The sequence below is a fragment of the Silene latifolia genome, chromosome Y, assembly GCF_048544455.1.
Source record: "Silene latifolia isolate original U9 population chromosome Y, ASM4854445v1, whole genome shotgun sequence".
NCBI classification, from domain to species: Eukaryota; Viridiplantae; Streptophyta; class Magnoliopsida; order Caryophyllales; family Caryophyllaceae; genus Silene; species Silene latifolia.
Genome location: NC_133538.1, coordinates 177,794,959 through 177,815,069, shown reverse-complemented (window position 1 = coordinate 177,815,069; position 20,111 = coordinate 177,794,959). Strand labels below are relative to the sequence as shown.

The window sequence follows — 20,111 nt, the reverse complement described above, 5'->3', positions numbered from 1 at the left end:
TCCATGAAGGCCATGGTCCACCTGATAAATCTGTTTAAATGAATATTGCTTCCTGGAATGTTCGAGGTTTTAATTACCCTATTAAGCAGTGTGATGTTAAAGACTTCTTGTATCAAAATCAGATTTATATCCTAGCTATTTTGGAAACCAGGGTTAAAGAAAACAAGGCCCAAAAAATTATTAGAAAGCAATTTGGTAATTGGAATGTTCTTTGCAACTATAACACTCATCAATATGGCAGAATTTGGTTGGTTTATAATCCTACTTCTGTTTCTATTAGTAGCCTCTTGGTTGATGCTCAGTGGATTAGCTGCCTAATCCACCATCATGTCACTAACACTGAATTCCAGTTAAGTGCTGTATATGGCAGTAATGATGCTAATGAGAGGATCCACCTTTGGAATGGCCTCAGATCTTTTAGTACTTCTAAGCCTTGGATTGTCCTTGAGGATTTCAATATTATTAGAAGTCCTGATGAGAAATTAATCCTAATCCTCCAGTTTTGCAAGATATGATGGCCTTTAACTCTTGTTTGGCTTCTTGTTCTCTTGATGATAGGTCCAGTACCGGCACTGATTTTACATGGACTAACAAGAAAGACCATCTGACTAGGGTTTGGTTTAAGCTTGATAGAGTCCTTGTGAATCAAAGTTGGTCTGCTTCTTTTCCTTTCTCTAGTGCTCATTTCCATGAATCTGATCTCTCTGATCACTCTCCTGTGGTGGTGACTGTGTTCAATGATGAAAAAATACACAAAAAATTCAGCTTTCTTAACAGCTGGATTGGGGCACCCTAACACTATGAGGAAACTGTCAAGCAAGCGTGGAAGACTTCTAAACCTGGCAGTTCCATTTTTTGTCTCTTTGAAAAGCGTAACAGTGTTAAATATTCTCTTAAACATCTGCATCCTTCCCATTTTAGCAAGATCTCTGACAGAGTTAAAGCTGCCAAATTAAAGCTCAAAAAGAGTCCGGCTAATTTGCTTAATGATCCTTTCTCTGCCAATCTTATTCAAGAGAAACAACAGGCTATTAAAGAGTTCTCTAGACTCAAAACTATAGAGCTTTCCATCTTACAACAAAGGGCCAAGATTACTCATCTTCAAAATACTGATAGTAGTTCAAAGTATTTCTTTGCTAAGATTGCTGAGAGGAGGCATCTCCAGTTTATTGGTTTAATTAAGGATAAGCATGGGGTCCTTCATTCTGGCCAGGATGGAGTTACTAATGCTTTCCAGGACTATTATTCTTATCTACTTGGTTCTCAACAGACTATTTCAGCTCTTGATGTTGATTTGTTAAGAAGAGATGGTTGTCTTTTACCTGCTGACCACCACAATCTTACTAAGAATATCACCCTCTTGGAAATTAAGGAGGCTGTGTTCAGTATTGACTCTAATAGCAGTCCGGGTATTGATGGTTTTTCCTCTGGGTTCTTTAAATCTGCTTGGTCCATTATTGAAAAAGATTTTTGTGCTGCTGTACTAAGTTTCTTTTGAACATGGCACATGGCTAAGCAAGCCAATGCTACTCTTATCTTTCTTATTCCTAAGAAGCAGATTGTTGACTCTGTCTTACACTACAGGCCTATCTCTTGCTATACTGTCTTCTACAAAACTATTAGCAAAATCCTGGCTAATAGAATCCAACATGTTCTCCCTTCCATTGTTAGTAATGAACAGGCTGCCTTTGTGAAGGGGAGATGTATCTTTGAAAATATTATGCTCTCCCATGCTCTTGTTAAAGGTTATAACAGAGGTAACATCTCTCCTAGATGTCTAGTTAAAGTAGACATTAGGAAAGCTTTTGATTCCATCCAATGGGGTTTTGTCTCTCAAATGCTTCAGGTTTTGGGGTTCCCTTCCTTATTTTCTAAGTGGATTATGGGTTGCATCACTAATACCTAGTTTTCTCTTAAGATCAATGGATCCATCTCAGGATTTTTTCCAGGGAAAAGTGGAATTAGGCAAGGAGATCCCCTCTCTCCTTACCTTTTTGTCCTTAGCATGGAGATGTTATCCAGATCCCTCAGAAGAATCTGCTCTAAACCTCAGGCTTCTTACCATCCTAAGTGCAGTAGGCTTAACCTCACCCAGTTAATTTTTGTTGATGACTTGATGATTTTTGTAAGGGGAGATATGCCTTCTGTCACTGCTATCAAGACTGCTCTTTCTCAGTTTGCTCCTTTTTCTGGATTACATGCTAACCTTGATAAAACTAATGTCTACTTTAGAGGGGTCTCTCCTACTATTATTCAAGGGATCCTTGCTGCTACTGGCTTTTCCTTGGGACAGTTCCCTTTTAGATACCTAGGGATCCCTCACGCTACTTCTACACTCAAAGTATCCATGTTTGACTCATTAATCACTAAGATTTAGAGAACCATTCACCACTGGTCTTCATAAACTCTTTATTATGCTAGTAGAGCACAGCTTATTAATTCTATGATTTTTGGCTTGGATAATTTCCGGTGCTCCAGTACCCTTCTCCCTATGGAGGTCATTCATCACATTAACAAACTATGTATGGATTTCTTTTGGAATATACCTGCTGGTGACAGGTGTAACACCCCCTCATACCAAGGTGCTTTACCAGGACCACCCTACCATGAAAGTTTGTTACCATCTCGGTTGCCCAAGGTTAGTACATATCAAAAGCGTCTGAACTGAGCACATTTATTAAAGTACCATAAAGTATAAAATTTTACATCGACAAAATCCCAAACTGTTACAATAAAATAAACTAAATGTCTGACAACTAATAAATCCAAAACTAAGACTCGGACAGTGATGCTACGACTGGTGATGACAACTCTCCCATGACTGCCCCAAGCTCACCAAGCAAAACCTGTCAAATCTGCTCACCATCCCCGAATGGATCACCGCAGATTCCACAAACAACAACGGGGTTAGTATTACTCAATCAATATAAGACAAACAACAAGGTAGCCAGCTGATCATCCTCTAACCCCAGTCTCCCGATCTCACACAGTAACCGACTACACACCAAAGTGTGTAGCCCTGCCAGATTACCCATCGCAACAGGTAATCCTTGCCACCAGTGGGTGACCGCAGCCGATCGCACCTAGTCCAGCTCATCAACGAGCGACTAACAATCCCTGTCCCTTAATGTGCACATCCCCTCCCGTGGCGGGTTCCACGGAGGGCGAACTAGGGTGTGAAGCCACTCCCGTAAGTGACTCCACCACAATCACAAACACACTGTCACCACATCTCCACATCACCGCCACAACAACAACCATACTCCGATGATCAGCAGACAACAAATAACACAAAACAATCATGTCTTAAACAATGAACAGTAAACTGAGTAGGGAAAACCCTACCTTAGCAATCAATAGTAGCACGAAACTCGGACAATCAGAAAGGCTCCTCTACGAAGTCTTCTCCTATACAATAATCACATAACACAATTACACATTGCACAATCCCCCATATTCCCAATTCCATATATGTATACAGTAACCCCAAAGAATACAAACAACATAGAAATAGAACTTACCAACAGTATAATGAGGAATTATACACAAGAACCACGAAGATTGCACACACAACGATGATAGGGAATTATTAGGAAGTGATTAGGGAGTGATTAGGATAATCGTAAAATGATGATGTTTGAGATAAGGTTTTAGAAACTGACGCGGGATATAAAAATAACCCTAAACATTCCCTAATCAAACCGTCAAAATACGCTTCGCCAGACCGGATACTCAGTCGAGTAAAGTGTATACTCGGCCGAGTATCCTCTACTCGGTCGAGTATTCACTATACTCGGCAGAACCAAAACAGACTACAACAACAGCACTACTCGGCCGAGTAGGCTCTACTCGGTCGAGTAATCACCAAAGAAAATCCGTAGTATTACAGTCTTCCCTCCTTAAAAAGAACTTCGTCCCGAAGTTCACACTCCACCCTTAAACAAGACACTACACAACACAAAAAGACTACACTAACAAACATTTATCAATGCCAAATAACCACATAAAACACCACAAAACTCACTAACCCGACTCAAAATAAGATAAAACACAACCGCGACCATCTCCTACCCCCCCTAAAAAGACAACGGTTACGTCCCCGTAACCAAACATACCTGATCAAAAAGGTTAGGAAAACGTTCTCGCATAGCTTCCTTGGGTTCCCATGTGGCTTCCTCCACATTATGATTAGACCAAAGGAACTTGAGTAAGACCGTCTCACCATTCCTTGTCTTATGAACCTTGCGATCAAGAATCTCCTTAGGAATATCGGCGTAGGACAAGGATTCATCAAGCTCGATATTCTCCATCTCAAGAATATGTGATGGATCACTCACATACTTCCGAAGCTGAGAAACATGGAAAACATTGTGGACTCTATACAAGGCCGGTGGCAAAGCTAATCTGTAGGCTACCTCGCCTATACGGTCCAAAATCTCATAAGGACCTATAAACTTTTGGCTTAGCTTACCCCTCTTCCCAAATCACATTACACCTCGCATAGGTGACACCTTCAAAAGGACCTTGTCACCTACTGCGAACTCAATGTCCTTGCGGTCCAAATCGGCATAGCTCTTCTAACGATCTTGAGCTGCTCTCATCTTTTGCCGAATTAACTGGACTTGCTCAACAATATCTTGTACCAGCTGTGGCCTTAAAACCCCGGTCTCAGAACTATCATCCTAACAAACTGGACTTTGGCACTTCCGGCCATACAAAGCCTCAAAAGGTGCCATCCTAATGCTTGTTTGATAACTGTTGTTGTATGAAAACTCGATCAGATCAAGTCTGTCTTCCCAGCTACCCCCAAACTCCATGACGCATGCCCTCAACATGTCCTGCAAGGTCTTGATGGTTCGTTCTGTCTGACCATCAATTGGCGGATGAAAGGCTGTACTCATCTTCAAGGTTGTACCCATCAACTCCTGCAGTTCTTGATAAAACTTGGATATGAACCGCGCATCACGATCAGAAACGATATCCTTGGGTATACCATGTAACCAAACCACATGCCTCCTGCCAGTACCAGCTGTATCTTAGACCAAGTATCTTTTATAGGAACAAAGTGAGCTGACTTGGTTAACCGATCAACAATCACCCAGATCATGTTATTACCTTGCTGTGACCTAGGCAACCCCACAATGAAGTCCATTGAGATTAACTCCCACTTGCACTCAGGTACTTCCAAAGATTGTATCTTACCTTGTGTTCTCCTTTGTTTACCCTTGACCCTTTGACATGTCAAACATCTGGCCACAACCTCAGCTCCAACTTTCTTCATGTTTGGCCACCAGAAAGTCTTCTTAAGATCTTTGTAAAGCTTGTCACCACCCGGGTGAACTGAATAAGGAGTAAAATGAGCCTCCGTCAAGATCACTCTCCTCAACTCTGCATCCTCAGGAACACACCATCTCCCATCAAAATGAACACTCCCATCTGTATGGAAAGAAAACCTGGAAACCGTCCCACTCTCTACTATTGACTTCCACTCCTGAATTTTAGGATCAAGTTCATGTCTACTCTTGATGTTCTTATACAACTCTGGCTCGATCGTCAAATCCCCGATGTATCTCCCTTCCTTAACATAAAGATTCCCATCCTAGACACCTCATCCCTCAGCTTCAGCAAGGACATGGCCGTCTCTGTCGCATGTTAAGCTACTTCTGAGTGTAGATATATTTTAAGCTCTTATGATCAGAAAACACCTTAAAGGTCGCTCCATAAAGGTAGTGTCTCCAAATCTTAAGAGCGAAAAAAACTGCACCAAGCTCCAGATCATGAGTAGGGTAGTTCTCCTCATATGGCTTCAGCTGCCTCGAAGCATAAGCGATGACTTTCCCTGCCTGCATCAAAACACAACCAAGACCATTCTTTGAAGCATCGGTATAAACCTCAAAGTTCTCACATCCCTCTGGCGAAGCTAGGATAGGAGCTGTGGTCAAGCATTCCTTTAAGGTCTAAAACGCCATCTCACAACTCTCATCCCAAACAAATCTGGTCTCTTTCCTCATCAAAGATGTCATAGGACGTGCTATGGTAGAGAAATATTTCACAAATCTCCTGTAGTAGCCAACAAGGCCTAAGAAACTCTGAATCTCAGCAACATTCTTCGGTGATTCCCACTTGGTTACAGCCTCAATTTTACTAGGATCCACATATACCCCCTTCTTAGATATCACATGACCAAGAAAAGTCACCTCCTCCAGCCAGAACTCGCACTTAGATAGCTTGGCATAAATTTGATTCTCTCTCAGAGTCTGCAAGACTATCCTCAAGTGCTCCTCATGTTCTTCCTTAGTGTAACACCCCGTATTTTATTAAGTTGGATAAAATTCTTTTAATTGCTATTTTGAATTTAATTACATCATTTAACGATTTATATATATATGTTTAGCTAATTAATTAATTTCATCATAATTCGATACGTTAATTTTAATAATCATTAATAAGTTTATTTAAAGTTAGTTCGAGTTTATTGAAATTAGTTCGAGTTTATTTATTTAATAATTTCCGTTTCTTTACGAGTCCTTATGAAAGTTGTTTTAAGTGAACCCGAGATGGATTTTGGGAACAAAACCGTTCAATTAGCTATTTTGAGCTTATTTCACTAAATTAGCAATTTTTATTAATATCCGTTAGTTTTGTAAAAATCGCTAATAATTCCGATTCAAGCTGATATTGTATTATTTACGTTAACTAGTTGAGTTTATTTTATTTTCACTCATTAAATTTATTTATTATTGATTCCGTTTTATTACTGAAACTTTTACTTAAACCGGTTAAATTTAACTCGAAACGGTTTTAATAACTATCGAAGTTTCTTAACGACGAAGAAACGTACGTATAATAAATAGCAGGCTGGCAGGCTGCTGCCTCATTTTCTTTTTCTCACGTCTTCTTCCTTTCTTCTACTTCCTTCTTTGTTCTTCTTTTTCACGTTTCATTTTTTTTTCTTTCGTAAAATCGATTTTCGGTCGTCCGTTTCTCATCCGTTTTCGACAATTTTCGTTCCATAGCATTCCTCTCGTCGTTTCCGTCAATCCGTTGTAAGTAAAATTCATTTTCGTCATGTATTTTTACAAACCCATTTATATTTTCAGCTTTATTTATTATAAGACGGTTGTATGTACTAAAATAGACGGTCTTGTAGAAGATTTGTTAGTCATAAATGATTAGTTCAATCGGAAAAAGGTAACAATTATGGATTACTCGATATTACTTGTAAAATATGTTTATTTCGAATGCTGGTTAGTCTGTTTTATAATTAAGACGGTGTATAATTATATATAGGGATCCTTATGGATGTTAATTAGTCAGTTGTATAGTTGAGACGGTGTATACTAATATGTGATAAGATAGGTGGAAGAAGTATCTAACCGATTTATCACCCCTTAAGCGAGCGTTTATTTTACCTTGACCCTTGTTTTGGGATTTGGTCGTTGTGTTATGAAGGTACAATACCCTAATAGGCGTGACCTTGTTAGAGAGAACCTTAAGTTTTAGGAAGCGTATGGTTTAAGCCTTAAAATCCTCTTTCATACCTTTAATCGTTTTCCTCCCTTTCGTTCATACCTTGGTTGGATTTGATTCTTAAGTATAAAAGTTTACTCGTTATTTCCTTGTCTTGAATACCTCCCTAATTCTAATATCTCTTACTGGTTGTTAACTAGTTATCTTTATGATTCGACTCTTTTAGTATCACATCTTGACATATTCATATATCCCTTTTTAAATTTCCTATCATTTCCTGACCTGGTTATTACCCTTTGTTTCCTTAGTGGAGTGGTGACATTGTTGTTTGAGATTTGAGTATCTGGCGTTTCCTTATTGTCTAATTTTCCTTTCTCCTTGATCATAAGCGTTACCATTCATACCTCTTTTTCTCGCTTCATCTTGCTCCTCCTTTAAGTTTGACACTCGTATCTTGTGAAACTCTATCTTTGACATCCTTGTAATTTTGACTTCAATTTCTACCCTATGAAATTCATTATAGCTCTCTTATTGCTTAAGTTTGAGCTCTCTTAAAATACTTTGTTTCTATGCTATCTAAGTTACTTTCCTTTTTGTACAACTTTTAAACTTTCAAGCTACCAGTTTCGATTCATTCTTAAAAGTTTATGTCACTTCTGCAAACCTAACCTATTTTTAAAGATTTGAAAGTGAAAATTTGATTTAATTCCATATTTGTTCCTTAAGTATAGACTTCTTTATCATGATTTTAATCGCTAAACCCGAGATTTCTTTAAATTTTATCAAATTTTTATTAACCTTGATCTATTTATGATTTCTTTGTCACAGTTTAAGATTACATTTTCAGAAATTTGATTCCCTTTCGAATTTAAAAGTGAAACCTTTATTTCTATCTTGAATTTTTGCAAAAGAAAATTTGAGTAGATTACCTTTTCTTTTGATTTTAACGTTGATCGGATGTTAGAACTCGTTATTAGAAACGTTTAATAACTTGTTCTACTCTTGTCGACGAGTGATTTTCGGTTTTAAATTTGTCTTTGACTTGGAAGGTTAGCGTTCTTGTGTGCACAACAAGAGCCATTTCGTTCCATGAATGAGACATATACTTTTGAAAACTCGTCATTAATGTTTTCGAAAGTATTTTGATTTTTGATTTATACAAATGATTTGCCTTTGACCTTATCTTGGATTTGGAATGTGATGTTCTTGAATGCGCAACGAGAGCACTTCCGTTCCTTTGATGAGAATCTGGTTCTGTCGGAAAATTTTATTTGAAACTTTTGAAAGAATTTTGATTCTTACGATAAGTGACCTTTTAAATGTTTTGGTTACCGATTCCAATTTCAGTTTTATTTTTATAACCTTTCATTTATACTTTCAAGTTTCGAGGACGAAACTTTTTAAAAGATGGGGTGATTGTAACACCCCGTATTTTATTAAGTTGGATAAAATTCTTTTAATTGCTATTTTGAATTTAATTACATCATTTAACGATTTATATATATATATGTTTAGCTAATTAATTAATTTCATCATAATTCGATACGTTAATTTTAATAATCATTAATAAGTTTATTTAAAGTTAGTTCGAGTTTATTGAAATTAGTTCGAGTTTATTTATTTAATAATTTCCGTTTCTTTACGAGTCCTTATGAAAGTTGTTTTAAGTGAACCCGAGATGGATTTTGGGAACAAAACCGTTCAATTAGCTATTTTGAGCTTATTTCACTAAATTAGCAATTTTTATTAATATCCGTTAGTTTTGTAAAAATCGCTAATAATTCCGATTCAAGCTGATATTGTATTATTTACGTTAACTAGCTGAGTTTATTTTATTTTCACTCATTAAATTTATTTATTATTGATTCCGTTTTATTACTGAAACTTTTACTTAAACCGGTTAAATTTAACTCGAAACGGTTTTAATAACTATCGAAGTTTCTTAACGACGAAGAAACGTACGTATAATAAATAGCAGGCTGGCAGGCTGCTGCCTCATTTTCTTTTTCTCACGTCTTCTTCCTTTCTTCTACTTCCTTCTTTGTTCTTCTTTTTCACGTTTCATTTTTTTTCTTTCGTAAAATCGATTTTCGGTCGTCCGTTTCTCATCCGTTTTCGACGATTTTCGTTCCATAGCATTCCTCTCGTCGTTTCCGTCAATCCGTTGTAAGTAAAATTCATTTTCGTCATGTATTTTTACAAACCCATTTATATTTTCAGCTTTATTTATTATAAGACGGTTGTATGTACTAAAATAGACGGTCTTGTAGAAGATTTGTTAGTCATAAATGATTAGTTCAATCGGAAAAAGGTAACAATTATGGATTACTCGATATTACTTGTAAAATATGTTTATTTCGAATGCTGGTTAGTCTGTTTTATAATTAAGACGGTGTATAATTATATATAGGGATCCTTATGGATGTTAATTAGTCAGTTGTATAGTTGAGACGGTGTATACTGATATGTGGAGATAGTTGAGACGGTGTATACTGACCTCTAGGGATCATTTGGGATGCTAGTTAGTAAGTGGTATATTTAAGACGGTGTATGCTGGCATGTATGGATTGTTTTGGGTGATAATTGGTGTGTTTTATAGTTGAGACGGTGTATACTGACATGTAGGGATTGTTTTGGACTAATTTGGACTCTGTGTTGGGGCGATTTTTGTAGTCTTTAGGGACTGTTTTTGAGTTGCTTTATACTTGTGGATTTCCGCTCTAAAACCGTTTTAAATGCTGACTTAGTTGGCTCAGCTAGGACTGTTTTTAGGCGCGAGAATGGAGTCTTAAGGGGACGATTGGTACTCTGTTTTGGGCAGGGACGAGAGCTGTCATCGTGGGTTTTCACTTTGCATTTGAGGACTGGAGTTGGGGTCGAACTTAGGCAACTTTTGGGTTCTGTTTTGGACTGATTTTTGGGTCAGGTTATGAAGTAGGGTGAAGGGTGGCTATGGGTAGTCGGGTGGTGGTCGTGTCGGACTCCTTATGGCTTGCTTTTAGGCGAGTTTGATGGCCGTGGCCTAGGCAGTGGCCTAGCTAAGTCACGAGTTTGAGGCCATGTGTAGTTGGTGGTTAGGCCGAGTTTGAGGTTGTCATAATAACTTTTGTGCCGTGTCTATAAATTGTTTTGACGCTAGTTTGGTTTATTTAAAATATAATTAAATTAATTTCCGTCTCATATTTTATATAAAGATAATTCGTTAATATCGTCCTTTCACATAATTATTTTAGGTGGCTCATATGTGGTTGAAGATGAAGAGTAATTTTGGGTTTTAGAAGCTTTCTCAAGTTATTACTTGTCTCTTTGCTAGCGTAAGGTAACTATTCCGAGTTACTCGACGAATTAATGTCACATTAGTAGTTGATGTTGTGCTTGTTGTTTGTTAAGTGTTTAGGTGATTGATAATGTGTTACTTTCGGTTTTTTTTTCACATGATAAAAATTAGAAATAGCATGAGAATTATATTGTGATAAATTTTATGATTTGGGCCAAAGTAGGCAAAGGCTCTGAGCTGGGCCAGATTGACCGAACGAGTTTGGTCAAGCTAGGTTTAAACCAGTCAGCCTCGATTTGACCGATGACCCGTCGCGGGACTCGGGTCGAGGGTTTGTCTTTGAGGTGAGATTGGTTGTTATTGGTAATTTTATGTTATGTCTTGATATTTGTAATTATCATTTCACATGTTGGTTGTTGGATGAATTGGCTGCCTTATACTTCAGTCTTGTTGCCTCTTTGCCATTTTAGCTTGTTCTCATGAATTATGAGATTAACGGTTAGCTGGAATTTGGATTATTATTGATATTGGAGATATTGTTGGATTGTCAGCTGAATTGGGTATCCTACTTGTCTTGTGTGGTGTGGGCTAAAGTATTCAAGCTGGGACTAGCTGGGACTAGGTCCTAGGTGAGTATTTCGGCCTTCATCATAGATAGGTCATTATAGTCTTTGACGAGTGTATGTTCACTGCTTAATAGCCTCTGTGTTCCTGACTTGGTGGGTTTATATCCAAGTTGGGGCATGACCTCGTTACTTATTTTGATAGTAAGTGGTAAGCTTAAGTACTAGCCAACCCTTTGGTGGACTCCTTAGGGTACTCACTTTGTTTTAGAAAAATTGTGGGTCTTGGGTGCGGTGGTGTGTATCCGCATGTCTAGGTCTGCGCAGATTTTAGGCTAGGGTTGTGTTGTGTCTTGGCCATGTTTTGATAGAACCTCTGAGCCAAGATACCGGTTCGATTACCTTCCCTACCTCGTGGTATAGACTCGAGTTACAGAGTGACTATTGACCGTACCAAGAACTTATGTCTGTCTCTAGATATATTGCTCTTTCTTGTTTGATGATTCTATGAATCATAGAAGGTGAGATGCAAGCCGGCTATGGTTGATAGAGTTTGGATTCCTGGATGTTATGTGATTCACATGATAGTGTAGTATGAGTCGGTCTAGTATTCACATGCTAGGACTATGTGTTGTTATATTGTTGTTCACATGATAAGCACGACTGTCTAGCATCTATATGCTAAGGCATTGTGTGATTCGTATTCATATTCTTATGTTTACATGTTATATTAATTATGACATTTCGTGGCTGGGAGAACTCGGAGTTACTCCCCACTGACTGTGGCTTTCGTATTTGTATAAAATGCGAATGACAGGTAGGTGATGCATATATGGGGTACATGGACGAGCTAGCGAGCAAAGTGACCTTGGAACCTAGATTGGCTTTATTTTATTGTGACCCTTAAACACTTTTTATGTCACATACATTTTAGGGACATATGTCTCCCTCTTTACATTTGGTTGTATAATTTGCTATTCGCGACTTTAGCGATGGTTATGTTATGACACTTCTAGTTAAACCTTGTATGTTTGACACCTTCCAATTTGGATATCTTTATAACAGGTTCAGGTTTTAAAATTACAGGTTTTTACCCAATTGAACCTATTACAAACATATCCATGCAGTTTTATTCTAGAATTACGTGTTTACTTTTCCGCGATAAGTGAGGGTGTCACACTTAGTCTTAGAATAGACTAAGATGTCATCGATGAAAACAACCACAAACCTATCCAAGAACGGTGTAAAGATCCGGTTTATTAAATCCATGAAAGCTGCTGGTGCATTGGTCAACCCATAAGGCATCACCACGTACTCATAATGACCATATCGAGATCGGAACGCCATCTTAGGAATATCCTCATCTGCTATCCTCAGCTGGTGATAGCCCAACCTCAGATCAATCTTGGAAAACACACCTACTCCACTTAGCTGATCAAACAGGTTATCAATCCTAGGCAAAGGATACTTGTTCTTCACTGTGACACGATTCAGCTCTCGGTAATCAATGCACAGTCTCATACTCCCATCTTTCTTCTTTACAAAAAGAACTGGGGCTCCCCACGGTGACACACTAGGCCTGATATAACCCTTGCGTAAGAACTCATGTATCTGATTTTTCAACTCCGTTAACTCTTTAGGTGCCATACGGTAAGGCGCTTTTGATATCGGACCTGTTCCCGGTTTAAGCTCCACGCTGAAATCAACATCCCTCTTGGGAGGCAAACTCGGTATCTCCTCAGGAAAGACATCTTCGAACTCTCTCACCACAGATATCTCAGAAGCTGTCGGCGGCTCTACTCGGTGATCTCTCACATGACAGAGAATCAAGGGGCACTTCTTCCTCAAACATGACTTTAAAGTCATCACAGCTATGAACTTACAGTTAGGTTTTACCACAAACCCTCTATAAGACACCCTAACAGCCTTAGGACCCTTTAAGGACACTCTCTTTTGCCGACAATCTATCCTGGCATCATACTTACCCAGCCAATCCATCCCGACAATCACCTCAAACCCATCCATAGGAAACTCTAACAGATCTATCGGTAAATCTACCCCTCCAACCACCATTGACACACCCTTATACAACTTGAAACACGACACAGACTCCCCTGAAGGTATGAACACATCATCTGTTACAACCTCAAACTTACCCAAACCCATAGACATGGCATGACTCTTAGACACAAAAGAGTGTGTAGCCCCTGAATCAAACAAAACAAAGGATGGTACATTATGAACAAGAAAGGTACCGGTAACTACATGAGCATCATCCTGTGCTTCTTGTTTGTCCATCATGAAAAGCTTCCCACTATTTTTATGTCCTCCACCCTGAACTGAAGCATTGGAGGTACTTGGCTTGGCTGCTGAATCCTGGGTGGTGCTGTTGTTCTAGGTGGCTATGTCCACAGATTGGCGACTCCGCTAGGGAGAACTAGGACACTTGTGTCTTTGTGATCCCTAGATGTCGAGACTCGAACGAGGTCTTGGTTGGAATGCATTAATTGATATTAGGGTCACGGTCGGGTTCCCTCCGGACCTAACCCTTTTCGACCAATTGGCTCGTCTCGTTGGCGTGAGTTTTCTCATCCCCGCGTTTCAAATCCCAATTGAGTCAAGCATACCGTTGACGATACACATTTCTGTTTCGTCAAAGAGCTACAGGAGAGGGGAATGCACGAGTTACAGGCCCGGCAATGGTTCAGGAGCTCGGCAAGGGAATTTCTCTCAGGGGCCAACTCAAAGCTTTGCTAGTAACCGACCGGGAGGATCATGGGGCAACAGAGGTGGACAGGTCTACCAGGGCAGTTATAACCGCAGTGGTGGTGGGTCATATCAACGTCAGAACAACAGCACCACCCAGGATTCAGCAGCCAAGCCAAGTACCTCCACTGCTTCAGTTCAGGGTGGAAGACATAAAAACAGTGGGAAGCTTTTCATGATGGACAAACAGGAAGCACAGAATGATGCTCATGTAGTTACCGGTACCTTTCTTGTTCATAATGTACCATCCTTTGTTTTGTTTGATTCAGAGGCTACACACTCTTTTGTGTCTAAGAGTCATGCCATGTCTATGGGTTTGGGTAAGTTTGAGGTTGTAAAAGATGATGTGTTCATACCTTCAGGGGAGTCTGTGTCGTGTCTCAAGTTGTATAAGGGTGTGTCCATGGTGGTTGGAGGAGTAGATTTACCGATAGATCTGTTAGAGTTTCCTATAGATGGGTTTGAAGTGATTGTCGGGATGGATTGGCTGGGTAAGTATGATGCCAGGATAGATTGTCGGTATAAGAGAGTGTCTTTAAAGGGCCCTAAGGGTGTTAGGGTGTCTTATAGAGGATTTGTGGTAAAACCTAAGTGTAAGTTCATAGCGGTGATGACTTTAAAGTCATGTTTGAGGAAGAAGTGCCTCTTGATTCTCTGTCATATGAGGGATCAGTGAGTAGAGCCGCCGACAGCTTCTGAGATATCTGTGGTGAGAGAGTTCGAGGATGTCTTTCCTGAGGAGATACCGTGTTTGCCTCCTAAGAGGGATGTTGATTTCAGCGTGGAGCTTAAACCGGGAACAGGTCCGATATCCAAAGCACCTTACCGTATGGCACCTAAAGAGTTAGCATAGTTGAAAAAGCAGATACGTGAGTTGCTAAGCAAGGGTTATATCAGGCCTAGTGTGTCACCGTGGGGAGCCCCAGTTCTTTTTGTAAAGAAGAAAGATGGGAGTATGAGACTGTGCATTGATTACCGAGAGCTGAATCGTGTCACAGTGAAGAACAAGTATCCTTTGCCTAGGATTGATGACCTATTTGATCAGCTAAGTGGAGCAGGTGTGTTTTCCAAGATTGATCTGAGGTCAGGCTATCACCAGCTGAGGATAGCAGATGAGGATATTCCTAAGACCGCGTTCCGATCTCGATATGGTCACTATGAGTACGTAGTGATGCCTTTTGGGTTGACCAATGTACCAACAGCTTTTATGGATTTAATGAACCGGATCTTTACACCGTTCTTGGACAAGTTCGTGGTTGTCTTCATCGACGACATCTTAGTCTATTCTAAGACTAAGGAAGAGCATGAAGAGCTCTTGAGAATAGTCTTGCAGACTCTGAGAGAGAATCAACTTTATGCCAAGCTATCTAAGTGCGAGTTCTGGCTGGAGGAGGTGGCTTTTTTGGGCCATGTGATATCTAAGAATGGGGTATCTGTGGATCCTAGTAAGATTGAGGCTGTAACCAAGTGGGAATCACCGAAGAATGTTTCTGAGATTCGGAGTTTCTTAGGCCTTGCTGGCTACTACAGGAGATTTGTGAAAGATTTCTCCACCATAGCACGGCCTATGACATCGTTGATGAGAAAAGAGACCATATTTGTTTGGGACGAGAGTTGTGAGACGGCGTTTCAGACCTTAAAAGAACGCTTGACCACAGCTCCTATCCTAGCTTTGCCAGAGGGATGTGAGAACTTTGAGGTATATACCGATGCTTCAAAGAATGGTCTTGGTTGTGTTTTGATGCAGGCAGAGAAAGTCATCGCTTATGCTTCGAGGCAGCTGAAGCCATATGAGGAGAACTATCCTACTCATGATCTGGAGCTGGGTGCAGTTGTTCTCGCTCTTAAGATTTGGAGGCACTACCTATATGGAGCGACCTTTAAGGTGTTTTCCGATCATAAGAGCTTAAAATATATCTACACTCAGAAGGAGCTTAACATGCGACAGAGACGGTGGATGAAGCTTATCGGAGATTATGACATGGAGATCATCTATCACGAGGGTAAGGCTAATGTTGTTGCAGATGCTCTGAGTAGGAAGAGCGTTCATTCGCTATGTACAGCCATGTCCTTGCTAAAGCTGAGGGATGAGATGTCTAGGATGGGGATCTTTATGATAAGGAAGGGAGATACCATCGGGGATTTGACGATCGAGCCAGATTTGTATGAGAACATCAAGAGTAATCAGGAGCTTGATCCTAAGATTCAGGAGTGGAAGTCAAGAGTAGAGAGTGGGACGGTTGCCAGGTTTTCCATCCATACAGATGGGAGTGTTCGTTTTGATGGGAGATGGTGTGTCCCTGAGGATGCAGAGTTGAGGAGAGTGATCTTGGCGGAGGCTCATTGCACTCCTTATTCGGTTCACCCGGGTGGTGACAAGCTTTACAAAGACCTTAAGAAGACTTTCTGGTGGCCAAACATGAAGAAAGATGTAGCTGAGTTTGTGGCCAGATGTTTGACATGTCAAAGGGTTAAGGGTGAACAAAGGAGACCACAAGGTAAGATAAAATCTTTGGAAGTACCTGAGTGGAAGTGGGAGTCAATCTCTATGGACTTCATTGTGGGGTTGCCTAGGTCACAGCAGGGTAACAACATGATCTGGGTGATTGTTGATCGATTAACCAAGTCAGCTCACTTTATTCTTATGAATGATACTTGGTCTAAGATGCAGCTAGCACTGGGTTACATGAGGCATGTGGTTCGGTTACATGGTATACCTAAAGATATCGTTTCTGATCGTGATGCGAGGTTCATATCCAAGTTTTGGCAAGAACTGCAGGAGTTGATGGGTACAACCTTGAAGATGAGTACTGACCTTTCATCCAAAGAATCGATGGTCGACGGAACGAACCATCAAGACCTTAGAGGACATGTTGAGGGCATGTGTGATGGAGTTTGGGGGCAGCTGGGAAGACAGGCTTGATCTGATCGAGTTTTCATACAACAACAGTTATCATACGAGCATCGGGATGGCACCTTTTGAGGCTTGTATGGCCGGAAGTGCCGAAGTCCAGTTTGTTGGGATGATAGTTCTGAGATGGTGGTTTTAGGGCCACAACTGGTACAAGATATGGTCGAGTAAGTCCAGTTAATTCGGCAAAAGATGAGAGCAGCTCAGAATCGTCAGAAGAGCTATGTCGATTTACACCGCAGGGACATTGAGTTCGCAGTAGGTGACAAGGTTCTTTTGAAAGTGTCACCTATGCGAGGTGTGATGAGATTTGGGAAGAGAGGTAAGCTAAGCTAAAAGTTCATAGGTCCTTATGAGATTTTGGACCGTATAGGCGAGGTAGCCTACAGATTAGCTTTGCCACCAGCTTTGAATAGAGTTCACAATGTTTTCCATGTTTCTCAGCTTCAGAAGTATGTGAGTGATCCATCGCATATCCTTGAGATGGAGAACATCGAGCTTGATGAATCCTTGTCCTACGCCGAGATTCCTAAAGATATTCTTGATCGCAAGGTTCGTAAGACAAGAAATGGTGAGACGGTCTTACTCAAGGTCCATTGGTCTATACATAATGTGGAAGAGGCCACATGGGAACCCGAGGAAGCCATGCGAGAACGTTTTCCTAGTCTTTTTTATCAGGTGTGTTTGGTTACAGGGACGTAACCGTTGTCTTTTTAGGGGGGTAGGTGTAATACTACGGTTTTATGAGTCTCTGGGTACTCTATCGAGTAGGCCTTACTCTGTCGAGTAAGGGTGTTTTGCATTTTTTAAAATAGTTTCTGACCTGTAGGGTACTCTATCAAGTAGCCTTAGGTACTCGATAGAGTAGCCGGGTACTCTATCGAGTAGCCTTAGGTACTCGATAGAGTAGCCGACGCTCGATCGAGTATGTCAGTTACTCGATCGAGTAGCCGGTTTACGGGTGATGTTTTGTCGGGTTTTGTTAATAACACGGATTAATATATATAAACCTTTCCGTCATCTTTACAACACACTTTTATAAACCTAATCACATTGAAAAGAGATTCAAGTTACGTTCTTCGCATTCATCCGTGTTACTGACAAATCCCGGAGCTCGAGAGGTCGGATTCCATCGTTCTTTATACCTTTGTAATCCTTGTGTCGAGGGTAAGATCTACATACCAATTTTATAGTATTTCGTTAAGTTTCTTTAAACCCTAATTTTGGGATTGGGGGTTTTTGTTATGTTTCTTGATTGGTAGCAATTGCATGATTATATGTTAGGAGGAGGATTCGTAGGAGAGGAATTTTGATACAAATTTGTTGAGACCGTCTCGATTGTGTTCTTGTTCGGGTAGGGTTTCCCTACTCAGTATTACTTACATAATGTGTGGTGATTGTGCTGTAATTAGTGTGATTGATTGATTCAGACGGTTGTGCTTATACATTGTTGATTGATTCAGACGGTTGTTGATATTGTGATTGTGATTGTTTGTCTGTGGTTCTCGAGATGCGTTCTCGGCTGAGTGGAGTCACTTACGGGAGTGGCTTCACGCCCTAGTTTCGCCCTCCGTGGAACCCGCCACGGGAGGGGATGTGCACATTAATGGGACAGGGTTATCGCTCGGTATGATGAGCGGGGCTTAGGTGGGAACGGCTGCGGTCCCCTCGCGTGGTGGTCCAGTGGACATCGGTGACGGAGATGGAGTGGAGTGCCCGATTGTGTATGATTGCTTGAGTCGAGTGTTGGTTGTTATCTTGTTGATATATAACTTGTGTAAATAGTACTGACCCCGTTTAAATGTTTTAAAAACCGTGGTGATCCATTCGGGGGTGGTGAGCAGTTATTGAGCAGGTATGATATGATGCGTACGGGATAGCCGGGATGAGTCATCACGTTGCAGTTAGAAGTCTTCCGCTGTGTCAGACGATGTCTAGTAGCTTGATAGTTTTATCAGTAGACGGATTGAGTACTTTGTAATTCCTTTGATAGTTTTGGTTTGAGATATGTAATCACTTAAATTATATTTACTATTTAAATATGTTTCTTTATTGTCTTATGATTATCATTGCCTCGGGTAACCGAGATGGTAGTATCCTTATACCTGAGTGGTCCTGGTAAGGCACTTGGAGTGTGGGGGTGTTACAAATAGTATCAGAGCGACGATCCTGAAACCTGTAACCAATGAATCTAATCAATATAGGGAGTCAATTAAAATGAACCCGGGGTAAAGGTTGTAGGAGCTAATGCAAATGTAACACCCCCATACTCCGAGTGCCTTACCAGGACCACTCAGGTATGAAGACATCACCATCTCGGTTGCCCGGGGCATGATAATCAAATAGACAAAACAGAAACAACATTTATTATAAGTAGTTTAATGAATAAGTACAATCCTCGAAACCAAACTGAAAGTACAATACATTATTCCAAACTATCTTTCTCAATCGAAATGTAAATAAATGCTAAACTACAGCGGAAGACTCTATCGTCATGTCGTGGCCATCCCAAAGCTATCCTAGTATCATCTCTATACTGTTCAATATCTGCTCACCATCCCCGAATGGATCACCGCAGTTTTACAAAACAACACCGGGTCAAGACTAATCACACAATCAATATAGATAACAACAATAAGACAAACAGACAACTGAACTGTCACACACACACATACACCACCAACTCCCATCATCTCAATACTGACTGTCCACTGGACCAGCCCTGCCAGTGGGGGACCGCAGCCGTTCCCACCTAAGCCCCGCTCATCGTACGAGCGATAACCCTGTCCATTAATGTGCACATCCCCTTTCGTGGCGGGTTCCACGAAGGGCGAAACTAGGGCGTGAGATCACTCCCGCAAGTGACCCCACTCAGCCGAGAACGCATCTCGAGAGCCATAGGAACCAATCACAACCACAATCACAATCACAATCATCATATCAAATAACTAACTACAACACATCACCAATATCCCATTATGGGACTAATACTGAGTAGGAAATCCTACCTGGAAAGCACAACACACAGACGGTATCTACAGCTGTCTCAAAACGCCTCTTCTACAAATTCTCCTCCTAACAAATAACACATAAAGGCTACCAATTACTTACTATTCATAAAACC

At 40.5% G+C, this 20,111-nt stretch overlaps 1 protein-coding gene across 1 annotated transcript; it reads left to right on the top strand.

The window, feature by feature from the left end:
• Positions 1-514: 514 nt before the first annotated feature.
• LOC141629514 (uncharacterized) lies at positions 515-1,498 on the top strand. Its single transcript, XM_074442501.1, has 2 exons — positions 515-724; positions 872-1,498. The coding sequence occupies exons 1-2, from the start codon at positions 515-517 to the stop codon at positions 1,496-1,498; spliced, it is 837 nt and encodes a 278-aa protein (XP_074298602.1).
• Positions 1,499-20,111: the final 18,613 nt, after the last annotated feature.